Source organism: Pipistrellus kuhlii, unplaced genomic scaffold (assembly GCF_014108245.1).
Source record: "Pipistrellus kuhlii isolate mPipKuh1 unplaced genomic scaffold, mPipKuh1.p scaffold_m20_p_3, whole genome shotgun sequence".
Lineage (NCBI taxonomy): Eukaryota > Metazoa > Chordata > Mammalia > Chiroptera > Vespertilionidae > Pipistrellus > Pipistrellus kuhlii.
In genome coordinates, this window is record NW_023425529.1 from 78,740,949 (window position 1) to 78,756,362 (window position 15,414).

General features: G+C 42.7%; 1 protein-coding gene across 3 annotated transcripts in view; it reads left to right on the forward strand.

Moving 5' to 3' along the window:
* The window catches only part of CRADD (CASP2 and RIPK1 domain containing adaptor with death domain), a 174,421-nt gene extending 163,583 nt beyond the window's left edge, over positions 1 to 10,838 (forward strand). The window contains exon 3 of one of the 3 annotated variants that reach the window (XM_036456882.2): positions 10,403 to 10,837. In XM_036456882.2, coding sequence (XP_036312775.1) covers positions 10,403 to 10,704 — 302 coding nt within the window. In that variant the 3' untranslated portion in view covers positions 10,705 to 10,837. Of the gene's footprint in view, positions 1 to 10,402 lie in introns of all 3 variants that reach the window. The other 2 variants (XM_045588339.1, XM_045588338.1) reach the window with 2 other exon arrangements.
* The last annotated feature ends 4,576 nt before the right edge of the window (positions 10,839 to 15,414 follow it).

The window sequence follows — 15,414 nt, forward strand, 5'->3', positions numbered from 1 at the left end:
GTACAGTAGTGAAGGTCACTCACTTCCTCTACTGTTCTGTTTGGCATGCCTGTTTCCAGTCAGGTAGTCAGGACAGTATTGAAGTTCCCTGCATCCCACTGCCCCTCTGTGTCGTAAGCCACAGTCCTGTTTTAAAGCAGGCGGTATTTCTTTGTTTCTCATCCTGCCTTTAGTTGTATTTACACAAGAGTCAATTTGTGATTCAACCCCTGGGTGGCATCTGGGGATATAAGTCCTCTCTAACCAGTATTTAGTTTTTGTTTTCTCTGCTGCACTTAATACTGGGTTGGGGGAATGGACTGCCCCAGAGCTGGTTTTATGATCGTTTCTTCCTGCTCTGATCCCCAGGTTCCACAAAAACATTCCCCTGCAGTCTCTGTGAGTGTCCCCAGTTGGGTGATCTTAGGTACTGGGCTTAGGAATCAAAAGCAAGGATTTAAAGAGGGGGGAAAAAAAGAAGAAAAAAAAAAGCCAGAGTAACTGCGGACTCACAACTTTCTTCCCCAGCATTGTGTGCATTTCTGCACACGTCTTTTTCCCTTGGCACTACACAGTCAGTATACTGGTAGAACGTCAGGCTGCCTTTCTGTGCCCAGCTCAGGTATGGGTTTATTTCTAGAGTTCTCTTCTGCCAGCAGCCCTGTGGACCCCCTTCCACATTCGCGGGCTATGCTGACCCCAATGGCTACAGATTTTGTGGGTTGCAGACTTCCTTTGAAACTCTATATCCCCCTGTGTACGTTTCTCCCTCCAGCCTGGATCATAGACTTCACCTTTCTCTAGGCCAGTTGTTCTCAACCTTTCTAATGCCAAGACCCTTTAATACAGTTCCTCATGTTGTGGTGACCCCCAACCATAAAATTATTTTCGTTGCTACTTCATAACTGTTATTTTGCTACTGTTATGAATCATAATGTAAATAGCTGTGTTTTCTGAAGGTCTTAGGCGACCTGCTAGCGGTTCTCAACTTGTAGGTTGCAACCCACAGGTTGAGAACCTCTGCTTATCCATTCAGCCATTGTATATTTTTTTATTGAAGCATTTAGTCCATTTATATGTAAAGTGGTTCTTGATAAATATGTAGGTATTGCCATTTTATTATTTATATTTTATTCATATTAAATCCATCTGATTTAGGGTGTCCTTTAGAGTCTCTGTTTCCTTATTAAGTTTTTGTCTGGAAGAATGGTCCAGGGAAGTCAGAGGGGTGTTAAAGTTCCTTAATATGACTGTATTTTGTCAATCTCTTGATTAAAGTCCTCTAGAAGTTTATATATATATATATATATATTTAGGTGCATCTATTATATATTGGGTGCATAAATGTTTACCATGGTTATATCCTCTTGTTGGATTGATCCCTTTAGTATGTAGTGACCTTTGTTGTCACTTGTGATGGTCTTCATTTTAAAGTCATTTTGTCAGATATGAGTATTGCTACTCCAGCTTTTTTCTTTTCTTTTACATTTGCATGGAACATTTTTTTTGCCATGCCTTCACTTTCATCCTGTGTGTGTCTTTTGTTTTTTTGAGGTGGATCTCTTGTAGATAGCATATAGTTTGGTTATGTTTTTGCTACCCTACATCTTTTGATTGGAGCATTTAATCTATCGATATTTACATTTCTGGTTATTACTGGGAGGTACTTATTTATAGTCATTTTAATTCTGTATGGCTAGGTTTCTCTCTATGTTTCTTCTTCGCAGCAATCTTTTACAGCAATCTCTTTAGCATTTCTTGTAATGTGTGCATGAATTTTGTGCCTCGTGCATGAATTTTGAAAATGTCTATGTGGGCAAGATGTCCCAGCCTCTAGATTTGAATGAATGCCTTGCTGGATATAGTAATCTTAGTTTAAGATCCCTTCTTTCCATTATCTTGACTACTTCATGCTATTCCCTTCTGACCTGTAGAGTTTCTGATGAGAAATCAGAAGTCAGCCTTATGGGAACTCCTTTGTAGGTAACAGTTTTCTTTTCTCTTTCTGACTTTAAGATTCTCTCTTTGTCTTTAATTTTTCACATTTTAATTATGATGTGTCTGTTTGGGTTCTTCTTGTTTAGAGTTCTCTGTGCCTCCTGAATATGTGTGAGTTTTCCTATACCAGGTTAGGGAAGTTTTCTACCATTATTTCTTTAAACACCTACACTATTCCTTTCTCCCTTTCTGCCTCTTCTGGAAAACCTGCTATCCTAATATTGTTATGTTTCACATTGTCCCACAGCTCCCTAAGCTGTCCTCCTATTTTGTAATTGTTTTTCCTTTTTGGTTCTCTAATTGAGTAATATTTTCAATTCTGTTTTCTAATTCACTGATTCAATCCTCAGCTTCCCCTAATATGCTGTGTATTCCTTCCAGTGTGTTCTTTATTTGTGTGATGTTATTCTTTATCTCTTAAGTGGCCTTTGGGCAAGGTGTTTTCCAAAGGGTTTGTTGACTGTCTTCCCCCAGGTAAGGCAAATGTCTATGTGGGAAAGATATCCTCCACTGCTTGAGGGAATGATTCAGCCCAGGAAACTTGGAGTGTTTGCCTTCTGAGCTCTATCCCCTGAGTCCCCAGCCCTGGCTTCTGCTCTCATAGCTCCAGTCTACTTCACCCTCCCTCTGCCAAAGCACAAGGAGAGTGGCACCACAGGGAATTTGTGTGTGTTGGCTTTCAAAAGGGTACCCAAACTTTCAGCTGGCACTCCTGGCAGATAGCACCCCACTGCTTTTCACAGCTAGATGTTATGTGGTTACCCTCCTCAGTTTGGTAGTATCTGCTAAGGAGCTCAGCTTAGGGATTAGATCCCAGAGTTCTCAGTTGCACCCGCCCCACCTCCCCCAGCTGAGATATCTCTCCAGGACTTCAGTTGCTGTCTGTGGGCACCTGGAAAGCCCTTTCGTGCCTCCACCCCTCCTCGCAATCTCTATGTGGTCTCTACTTTCAGTCCTTGGATATCAGGGTTCTCTTCTGTGAGTTTTCCAATGATTATTCAGAAGCCTTTCCATATTTCAGTTGCAATTCCAGCTTGTTCCTGGGAGCATGTCTGTGTATCATCCACTTACTCTGCCACCATTTTTCAGGGTCTTGTTTTCTTATCCATTCAGCCACTGTATGTCTTTTGATTGAAGCATTTAATCCATTTATATGTAAAGTGATTGTTGATAGATATGTAGTTATTGCCATTTTATTATTCATATCTTTGATATGTCTCTTCTTCTTTAGAAAGTTCCTTTAACATTTCTGTAATACTGGTTTGGTGGTGATGAACTTGTTTAGCTTTTCCTTAACTGGGAATCTCTTTATCAGTCCTTCAATTCTAAATGTTTACTTTGCTGGGTAGAGTTATCTTGGTTGTGGGTCCTTGACTTTTATCACTTAAATATGCCAATCCCTTCTGACCAGGTAAGTTTCTATTGAGAAATCAGTGGAAAGTCTATGGAAGTTCCTTTGTAGATAACTAACTGTTTTCTTTTCTTTCTTTTTCTTTTCTTTCTTTTTTCTTTTCCTTCCTTCCTTTCTCTTCCTTCCTTCCTTCCTTCCTTCCTTCCTTCCTTCCTTCCTTCCTTCCTTCCTTCCTTCCCTCCCTCCCTCTCCCTCTCCCTCTCCCTCTCCCTCTCCCTCTCCCTCTCCCTCTCCCTCTCCCTCTCTCTCTCTCTCTCCCTCTCTCTCTCTCTCTCTCTCTCTCTCTCTCTCTCTCTCTCTCTCTCTTTCCTGCTTTTAAAATTCTCTCTTGGCCCTTAACTCTTGTCATTTTAATTATGGTGTGTCTTGGTATGGGCTTCATTGGGTCCATCTTGTTTGGTACTCTCTGTGTTTCCTGGGCTTGTATATGTATTTTCTTTGCCAGTATAGGGAAGTTTTCTGTCATCATTTCTTTTATAAAATATTATTTTGTTTGTTTATTTATTTATTTATTTAGTGAATTTTAGAAAGAGAGAGAAAGGGAGAGAAAGGGAGAGGGAGAGAAACATCAATGTGAATATACAACATCAGTCAGCTGCCTCCTGCATTCCCCCTACCAGGGATTGAGCCTGCAACCCAGGCATGTGCCCTTGACTGGAAATCAAACTGGAAACCTTTTGGTACAAAGAATGATGCCCAAACAAATGAGTCACACTGGCCAGGGCTTAAATTTTATTTTTAATTAAAGTTTACTTTATGTTTGTTTCAGTTGTACAGCATAGTCCTTAGACAATTACATACTTTACAAAATTGTTTCCCTATAGTGTCATTTTTAAAAATACATATTTTATTGATTTTTTACAGAGAGAAAGAGAGAGGGATAGAGAGTTAGAAACATAGATGAGAGAGAATCATCGATCAGCTGCCTCCTGCACACCTCCCACTGGGGATGCGCCTGCAACCAAGATACATGCCTTTGACCGGAATTGAACCTGGGACCTTTCAATCTGCAGGCCGATGCTCTATCCACTGAGCCAAACTGGTTTTGGAGTGTCATTTTTTTTATATATAGGTTTTCAATCTCTTGTTTTCTTTCTCTTCTTCTTGTGGTATCTCTATGAAGCAAATGTTGGTACACTTAATGTCCCAGTGATCCCTTAAACCATCCTTGTTTTAAAAAATGTTTTTTCTTTTTGCTGTCCTGTACGGGTGTTTTCTGTTACCTTGTCTTCCAAATTGCTGATTCAGTCCTCTGCTTCATCTACTCTACTATTGATCTCTTGTATAGTGTTCCTTATTTCAGTTATTGTATTCTTAATTTCTGATTGGCTATTTTATATAAAACATAAAAGCATCTTTATGTTTTATATATCTTTGTTAAAGTTCTCACTGAGAACATCTTCTCTTCCCCTTTGTTTTTTTTTTTAAAATATATTTTATTGATTTTTAACAGAGAGGAAGGGAGAGAGAGAGCTAGAAACGTTATGAGAGAGAAACATTGGCCAGCTGCCTCTTGCACACCCCCTACCGGGGATGTGCCCGCAACCAATGTACATGCCCTTGACCGGAATCGAACCTGGGATCTTTCAGTCCGCAGACCAATGCTCTACTGCTGAGCCAAACCAGCTTCGGCATCCCCTATGTTTTTTAATACCCTTTTAACCACTGTTTTGAACTCTGAATCTGGTCAATTGCTTGTATCCATTTTCTTTAGTTCTTTTTCTGCAGTTTTGTCCTTTTCTGTTATTTGGGACATGTTTCTTTGTCTCCTTATTTTGGCTGATTCTTTGTGCTTTTTTTTTTTATGTATTAGGTGGTTCTGCTCTTGTTAGATTGAGCTTATGTAGTAGATGTCCTTTGGAGCCCAGTAGCACAGTCTCCTTGGGCACCTGAGCCAGGAGCTTCAAGGGCATCCTTGTGTGAGTTGTGTGTGGCCTCCTGTTATAGTTAAGCCTTGACATGTTGGTACATCAGTGGAAGTACTTGATCCTTAGGCTGACTTGCTGTGAGGGATGGCTGTGACTAAATCGGATGAGCTGTTGTGCGGTGCTAACCACATGGAGCTTGATTCATTTTAGGAGGACTCTGGTACCTGTTGAGTCCACTCATTGGGTTTGTCATTTATAGAGCTAACTGGGTAGTATTCTGGGGTGGTCTGAAGCCAGCCACTGGGTATGTTGATTCTGGGTCTTTTAGGAGGGGCTCTGGTGCAAGTCACCTCAGCCACTGCCTGTGCCCAGCCTGGGGCTATCTAACTTGGCCACACTGAGGACAGACACTGCTTATTTGGGATTTGTGAGCCTTTGAAAAATTTTAGATAAGTTCATAGCTTAAGCTGAGACTGGCCATTTGTATGGAAAAGCTACTTAAAGCAGATTGGACAGGCCCAAGAGTTGGGTGGGACAGGGTCTCAGGAAATCATCAGAGCAGGGAAAATAGTGTTAGCTATGTTGGTAGAGATTCAGACCTGTTTCCCACCTGTACCACAGACTGTGTTGTGGGAGGACTCAACACAGGAACAATGTCCTCTGCCAGCACTTCTGTTTGGGAGAAAGCTGCCCCTGCAGCCCTCACTCTGAAGCTGGACAATTTTGTTTCTTCCAAAGCCAGATATGTCAGCTTCTTTTCTATGTTCCTGATGACTTTTGAGCTACCATTCCAATGCTGGAGCTCAGAGATAGTAAGTCCATGAATGGGCCCTTTAAGAGGAATGCCTGGACTCCAGCAGCTCTCTGTCTCACTCAGCTGCAATCCTCACTGGTTTTCACAGCCAAAAGTTATGAGGGTTTCTCTTCCCAGCACTAGAATCTTAGGGTGAGGAACCTTGTGTGGGATTGGGATCCCTCATTATTTATGGGGAGATCTTCACAGCCAAGTTATCCCTCCTGCTTCTTAACCGCCACTGCATGGTTGTGGGACTGGCTCATTTTGTATTTCCACCCCTCCTACTAGCCTCAACATGGCTTCTTTTTATCCTTAGTTATTAGATTTCTGTTCAACTAGTCTTTGGCTTGTTTTCAAGAATGATTGTTCTTTAATTTAGTTGTAATTTTGATGTGGTTGTGGTAGGAAGCCAGTCCAGCATTTATCAACTCTGCCATCTTCTTTTTGATAGTAGCCATCCAATGGGTGTGAGGTGAAATAGGATTTGTAAAAGATTGATTGAAGAGCCAGAAGAGAAATTGAGGACAAAACACAATACAAGATTTGAGCCATAAAACAAACACACACACAGAGTGTGGAATCAAATGAGTGGCCTGGGGATAGGCAGGAGCTTATCACAGGGAGTGAAAGCAGTAAGAGGGAAAATGATAGTCATGGAGGATAGGCAAAGCCATACAATATATGAAGCAGAAAAATAATGTAAAGATATGATAAGAATGCCCTGGCTAGTGTTATTCAGTGGTTAGAGCATCAGCCTGTGCACTGAAGGGTCACATGTTCAATTCCCAGTCAAGGGCACATACCTCTGTTGCACGTTCCATCCCCAGCCTTGGTCAGGGTGCATGTGAGAGGCAACCAATCAATGTGTCACTCTCACATCAATGTTTCTCTCTTTCTCTCTCCCCTCCCTTCCTCCCTCCCACCGTCACTAAAAATCAATCAAAAAAAATATTTTCGGGTGAGGATTAACAAAAAAAATATATAACAAGAAGATATTTCTGAAAGGAAGGAAGAACTAAATCTTTGGTCACAAGGTCATGTCACATGCCCGGCAAAGCAGAAAGAAAATGACCAAGTTATGCTCTAATCTAAAGCTTCCATATTATAAACACCAGACAGAAAATGCAAGTTATATAAAATGGGAATATCAAATTGGTTTCAGAATTCTCCACACCAATGATCTCTACCATGAAATATGAGCACAGTCTACAAACTTATAAGAAGAATAAAATTATTAAAATTATATAAAATTGTATTAATAATTTGAAAGAATAATATTAAAATAACATAATATGAACATTTTAAATAAATATAAGTTACTATTTGGCAGTGAAGGAATAAGCAGGTTGTCTTGATTTGAAAGAACTAAAGGAAGATAATAACCATAAGCATTTCCTCAGAAAAATCACCCTATGATGAATTTGACCCAAAGATTCAAATCAAAAGAACAAACTCAGGAATAAGAATTCCATGGTTATAAAAATAACAAAAAACCATGGGTAACGATCCAAACCATTATAATGTAAATGTTATGCACCTGGCAAAATAAAATTATGTAACCAACAAAAATCAAGAGGTGTGAAGAAAGGGAGAGGAAATATAAAGTATTTATTGTAGAGCATTAATGTTAAAATATGCAATATATCTCTTAAATTTTCATAACTTTTTTTCTCAGCATTGATTTGTGTGTGTGTGTGTATGTGTGGTTTGCATGTGTTTTAAGTATTTTAACTGCAGGTCAGAAAGCCATTTAGTTTCTTTTTTTTCTTCTTCTGTTATATTAAAAAATTTAAATAATTCTTAGAACAATGGCTGTTAGATTATTCTTCTAACAGTATATGTACAAAATTATGTTCAACAACTGTGAATACAGTGGTGGGATATTGAATGATTTGTTTTCTTATTTTACTTATTAGAGTTGCTTGAGTCTTTTAATGAGCCCATATCCTATCTAATAAAAGTTATATGCAAGTTAACCATCACTTCACTACACCCACAAGCCATGCCCATCAGCCAATCAGGAGTGATTATGCAAATTAATCCAACCAAGATTGCTGCAGCCATGGAGAAGCAGGAGGGAAGCTTGGGTTTCCCCAGCGATGGAGGAAGCCAAGCTTTCTATGCATCCTGGTCAGCCCAGGTCTCCGCTTAAGGCTACAAAGTTTCAATTATAGAAGATAAATAAATTCCAACAGAAATGGCTGCTGCCATGCAGCCAGCTGAAGGCTTGGTTCTGCTCCAGGCTACAAAGTTTCAAATGTAGAAGATAAATAAAATCCCAGATACCAGGGCCTCTGCTTGGGTCGACAGGGAAATGGTCGGCCTGCAAACCACCACAGGCCCCTCGCTCAGGCTGCCCCATGCCCCAAGGGAATCCCCACCCTTCAAAGCAAACCAGCTGCCCCCCCAACCATGCATCAGGTTTTTATCCTATCTAATAAAGAGTAATGTGCAGATTGAGCATCACTCTAACACACAAGATGGCTGCCCCTATGTGGTCAAAGATCCTACCCCCATGTGGACACAAGAAGCCACCACAAGATGGGCAGCAGAGGAGGGCAGTTGGGAGGGACCAGGTCTGCAAGGGAGGGCAGTTGGGGGCAATCAATCCTGCAGGGGAGAGCAGTTAGGAGGGACCAGGCCAGCAGAGGAGGGAAGTTGGGGGCAAACAGGCTGTCATCAGGAGAGCAGTTGGGCATCAATTGGTTAGGGAGCAGTTGGTTAGGGGGAGATCAGGCTGGCAGGCAAAAGTGGTTAGGGGCAACCAGGAAGGCAGGCAGATGAGCAGTTGGGAGCCAGAAGTCCTGGATTGTGAGAGAGATGTCCTGCAGGGGAGGGCAGTTAGGATGTCACTCCTAACTGCCCTCCCCTGCAGGATTGATTGCCCCCGACTGCCCTCCCTTGCAGACCTGGTCCCTCCCAACTGCCTTCCTCTGCTGGTCATCTTGTGGTGGCTTCTTGTGTCCACATGGGGGTAGGATCTTTGACCACATAGGGGAAGCCATCTTGTGTGTTAGAGTGATGTCTGACTAAATGGGCAGTCAGACATCCCTCGAGGGGTTCCAGATTGGAGAGGGTGCAAGCTTAGCTGAGGGACACCCCCTCCCCCGTGCATAAATTTCATGCACTGGGCCTCTAGTGTTTTGTTTTGTTTTTATAAAAGTCATGAAATTAATACTATTAATATAAAATACTGGTCAGTGATATCATTGTTCTAATTGCTACTTAGTAATTTTTTTTTAAATTATAATTTTGATAAACACCAGAAAGAGCCCTTGACATTAATTTTATAACTCGTGCCAAAACATTGTCTATTCTAATAAGATACCTTTTGTCTCCTTATCTATAATAATAAAAGCATAATATCCTAATTAGACCAGACAAGCTTCCAGACAAAGCCGGGGCTACAAGGGCCAAGGGAAGCCACTGCAGCTGTGAGGGCCAAGCCCCTTGCATGAATTCTGTGCATCAGGCCTCTAGGTGACTTCATAAATCAAAACAGTGAGCTGGTGAGTGTGAAGTGGGCTTGACCTGTGATATTGGTGACAGAAAGTGCAGTGCAATTGCTATTGTGCAGATGTCTGAGCCAGGAATGTGGAGACCCCACTTCTAGTCCTGGCCTAAAGAGTAACCAGTACCATAATTGAGGATATTTGGAGTCCTCAATATTTGAACTTTGTTACAATGAACTTCTTTCACTTTTTTTAATGCACCATGTTCTCCTGCCTCAGGGCTTTTGCACAATACAGTTTCTTTCTGCACAGGGTGCATCATACACACTTTTCCCTTCCCTTCTCTGGTGATGTTCACGTTTGTCAGGAGAGGGTAGCTGTTCTATTTAGCAGGTTACCCTCCAGCACTAGCCAGTCCCGCAGGCCACAGTGTCACCCCTGTGCCCATTGGCCAGTGCTAGAGGGATCTAGGGCCCCTGTAAGCACCCTCACATTCCTCCAAAACCCCCTTCTTAGCCTCTCCAGTGAGAGAGATGGAAGTGAAAACAGCTTGTTACAAAGCAGTATGTGCACTGTAATCCTAAATGTGTGTTTTACATAGAGGACTGAAAGGAAACAGATCAAATCAATTGGTTTCTCTGGTGAGATTCCTAGTTATTTTTATTTTCTTGTTTTCAAATTTTCTGTAATAAACGTTGAATTTTCATAGATGCTGAATGGTATTTCTCCAGCCCCTATCTATGGCTTTGTACTGAGCACCCCCCAAGAAGACTAGGAAAAATCGGTCCCTGATATTTGGAAGTGTACGTCATACTCCCTATGTTTTCCATTCTCCCCAACCCCCACCCCATGATGTTTTTGCTTGCTCTCTTCACCTTGGTGTCTTTCTCCTCCCCAGGTAACCAGGTAACTGGAATCCCTCCACACATCCTCAACAGCTCCCCGTCAGACCGGCAGATTAACCAGCTGGCCCAGAGGCTGGGCCCCGAGTGGGAGCCCATGGTGCTGTCTCTGGGACTGTCCCAGACAGATATCTACCGCTGTAAGGCCAACCACCCCCACAATGTGCAGTCACAGATGGTGGAGGCCTTCATCCGCTGGAGGCAGCGCTACGGGAAGCAGGCCACCTTCCAGAGCTTGCAAAGGGGCCTCCAGGCTGTGGAGGGGGACCTCTCTGTACTCCAGCACATGCTGGAATGATGGTGCCTCCATCAATCCTCTGGGAAGTGTGTCCCTGAGTCACATGTGCCCTGGGCAGGTAGTCTTGTGTGTGTGTGTGTGTGTGTGTGTGTGTGTGTGTGTGTGTGTATGAGAGAGAGAGAGAGAGAGAGAGAGAGAGAGAGAGAGAGAGAGAGAGAGAGAGAGAGAGAGGAGAGAGAGATTTCTCTTTAATGATCCTTAGATGAAAGGAGAAAATAGGATTTCCACATTACCTAAAAGGCTGGATTGCTCAGATCTTCAGATCTCCCACACTGACATGACAATTCATTGTTTTTAATTGTTCAAAGACTGCATTGTCTTAATTGTTCAGGATTTGATTCTGTGGTTACCTTTTAATAGACTGGCAAAACAGTGGCTCCAAAGCTACGCTGTTATCACATTACATGCAGGTGTCCTTCCTATACATTGATCATCTGCTTTTGCATTCATTGTCTGGAGACTGAACTGTGGACTTGGCTGTTTATAAAGATGATGATAATAAAAAGTGAATTACATTATATAATGTGACCCTTTCATTAGAAGTGTTGTTTATTTTTTCCTCGTTCTTGTATTGCAAAGATTAAGAGTGTAAATTTACAGAAGGCGTTTCTTTGGAACAGGATCGATAGCAACAAGAAAATGCCTACTTTCTTCATTCAAGATAAATAGCCCTGGCAGGGTGTCTGCATTAAATTTAAGTCACTAAAGCCTCCTGCAAAGACCAGTTCAGGTACCAGCATGTATGCCTGAGCCCTTTCTCTGTAAAAGATTGCTTAAGAAAATCCTGTACCATTTATTTAAAGGATTTAGTCCGGGATCAGAGGAGGTATAGTCTTTCCATTGAAGCCCTGATGATTGAAGTGTTATGCTCTTAAGGAGTATGATTTAGACTTCTGTCCTTTTACTGAAAATGTGTTGTCAAATGCTTTGCTGTTTCAAGGCTTTTCATATATGGGATCTTATTTGGACCTCCCAAAGATCCTATGAAGTAGTTAGGCAAAAAGGGTGAGCCTCCCTCTGCAGGGAGAGTAAGTGATTAGCCTGGTGACTGAGCTAGAATGTGTACTTTGGAGCACTGTTCCCTCCCATGTGTCCTTGGCAATCCTTTGCAACTGCTCACGCGGCTTCTCCTCTCTCGTTCATGCTCATTGAGGAAACTGAGTCTTGCTCTCTGCCGGCTAGCAGTACCTCCTTCACTTCTCTCAGCCTCTCCGTTTCCTCCTTTGTAAAAAGAGGAAATGATTTTATCCACCTCCAAGATGTTTGGGATGATAAGAGGAGTAATGCTGCCTGGTCCATAGTCTCCTCTCGGGAACCTGCAGCTGTGGCTGCACATGGGCACAGTTCCCAGGCAAAGCTGCGTGTGGCTAAGGCTGACACACTGTAGGAAGTGCCACCGCCGCTTCTTGCTAAGTTTTAAAATGTGATGTGATTTAATTAACTCTACAATGGGTCCAATAAGAGAGGCTCAGGTCAACATCCCAATTTGTGATCTGAGCTTCTGAATAATCAGAGAATCTATTGCTTAATCCTAATCTAACTCAGGATGTTTCAAAGGGAAACAATTATACTTTTTATCTCTCTCCATCCTGAGTTCAAAATGCATAGAGTAGTAGACTTGAGCATGAAGTGGATGCTCAAAATGATGACAGTGGTGTGTTGATAACATCATTTTGGATGTCTGCAACCAAATTCCCTTTACTAAAGAAGGTCAGTTATTTCACAGTTCAACAAACAGTTCAAAAGAGAAGTCTACTGATTGAATTAGCTCTAATTTTCCATTTTGTAACCCAGCTATTAATTCATTATCTTATAAAAATTCTCATGCGTTTGGCCCCATCACTGCATCCAGTGATAGACTGTACTTCTATGGTATCTTCAATAAACTGCTTGTCATTTTGAACCATGGACTGATTATGTCGTTTCTATTGTATTTATCCCCCTGAGTTTGCTAACAGAGAGGTGCTTTGGCATTCACTCACACCAGATTTACATATGAGAGAGTACAGCTGGGCTCTGTTGTGTCTGACTAGATGGCATTTTAGAAGTGGTCAGATGGTTAGCTAAGTCATGTTCCTGCCGTTTGCCAGGAGTCTGTCATATACAAACACACTGCTCTGTGAGCAGTGAAAACCAAGTCATGGCCAAGTTCCCCAAGGTGGGCTGTGGGGCCATTAGAGAGAGAGCTCTGACTGGCTGTCCTTAATGAGCAGGGTGTCTCCAGTGTCACCTGGCAGCTGCACCTGTGTGGGCCTGCTCACATTATTGCAGAATGGGAGAACAGAACATCCAGATCACAGCCTCATCTCTACCTCTGGCAGCAAAGAGTGACGAAATGGTGTCAGACTTCCTCCCAAGAGAATCAGGTAGGCATTGTGCTGGCAATGAGTCCATGTGGTTTTGCATGGAAGAAGACTCTACAATTCCAGAGGTGGCCTACTCCCAATAATATCCTGAACGAGTTCAATGGTGTGGCCCAGCATTTGCAGACACCGATAAAAAAAAAAAGTCTTGCTCCCGTTTGGTTTGATGTATGTGTATATTTGTACATATTCACGTGTATGTGCATGTATGAATATGTCCCCAAACTTTTATTTTCCCATTTCCTCTGATTCCTTTTTTAAAAAATTGGGAACACTATTACATATATCCCCTATTTCTCCCATGCTTTTCTCCCCTCCACACCACCCATGCTCCAACCCAGGGATTTAGTACATTGTTGTCCTTGTCCATTGATCTATGAATATATGCATATACTAAAGGCCTGGTGCATGAAATTTGTGCACTGGGGAGGGGGGGAGTGGGTGCCCAGCCTGCACCCTCTCCAATCACTGTGGGATCGGGCCTAAACTGGCAGTTGGACATCCTTCTCATAATCCAGGACTTCTGGCTCCCAACTGCTCACTTGCCTGTCAGCCTGATCATCCCCAGGTGAACAGGGCTACTTGGTGGCGATAGCCAAGCAGTTCCTTAGCCCTCTCTTTCACAGAAACATGTATCAGAGCAATCTGTTTATCCATTGTTCAGGGTCTGCCAAGTCAGCCCTGGCAAAGTGGTGCTCCATGTAAGGAACCAGGAATGCAACAAAACATGATGGAACCCTAGAAAACAAAAAGTAAGACAATAAAAGTAACTGTGCAGTGAGTCATTGGAGCCAGCTTGGATTTCCAAGTTCGAGGGAATTGTTTCTCAGTTAAGGAATTCACTATCTCTGTTATGCTTCTTAAAAATGTGAGCATGTTTTCTGTTAGAAAAATAAGCCTACTTCTGAATGTAAGGAAAAAAAGGTTTTCCCTGTATTTGCCTAGGAAGCAAAGGTTTTATTTTTTTTAATTTACTTTTTTAATATATTTTATTGATTTTTTTTTTGTACAGAGAGGAAGGGAGAGAGATAGAGAGTTAGAAAGCTCGATGAGAGAGAGTCATTGATCAACTGCCTCTTGCAAACCCCCTATGCCCACAACCAAGGTACATGCCCTTGACCAGAATTGAACCCGGGACCCTTCAGTCCCCAATCTGACACTCTATCCATTGAGCCAAACTGGTCTTGGCAAACGTTTTATATATATTACTAAAATGATTATGTTAATCAGAAAGTTGATTACTTTAAATGAATATATTTAATACTGTTTAATAATAATAATCCTATATAATGAAAACCTAATATGCTAAGTGTCTGGTCATCCATTCAACCAATCAAAGCATAATATGCTAATCTGACGTGCACTGACCACCAAGGGGCAGATGCTGGGGTTCAGCTGATTGGGACTGAGCAAGGTTGTCTGAACATGCCCTGCTTCCCTCCCCAGCCCTGATTGTGCACCAGTGAGATCCCTCAGCCAGGCTTGTACCCTCTCAAAATCCAGGCTGAAGACACCTCCCCCCCCCACCAAGTTGTGAAGTCCGTGCACAAGGCCTCTAGTAATCCTATATAATAAAAGAGTAATGTGCAAATTGACCATATCTCTTCTACACCCACAAGCCTTGCCCACCAGCCAATCAGGAGCAAGTATGCAAATTAATCCAACCAAGATGGTTGTAGCCACAGAGAGAGCAGGAGGCTTGGATTTCCGTGGTGATGGAGGAAGCCAAGTTTTCTGCACAACCTGGACTCCTCTCAAGGCTATAAAGTCAATTATAGAAGATAAATAAATCCCAGATACCAGGGCCTTCATTTGGGTTGTGGGGGGGTGGGGGACGGGCATGGCCAGCCTACTACAGGCCCCTTGCCAAGGCCACCCCATGCCCCAATGGAACCCCCACCCTGATCCAGGACATCCTTCAGGGCAAACCAGCTGGCCCCCACCCATGCACCAGGTCTCTATCCTATCTAATAAAAGAGTAATATGAAAATTGACCATCACTCCAACATACAAGATGGCTTGCCCCCATGTAGTTAAAGATCCTACCCCCATGTGGACACAAGAAGGCCACCACAAGATGACCAGCAGGGGAGGGCAGTTGAGAGGGACCAGGTCTGCAAGGGAGTGAAGTTGGGGCCGATCAAGTCTGCAGGGGAGAGCAGTTAGGGTTGGCCAGGCCAGCAGAGGAGGGAAGTTGGGGGCAACCAGGCCTGCAGGGAAGGGCAGTTAGGGATGACCAGGCCTGCATGGGAGGGCAGTTAGGAACAAACAGGTTGGCAGGGGAGCAGTAAGGCATCTATCAGGATGACAGGGGAGTAGTTAGGGGGTGATCAGGCTGGCAGGAAGA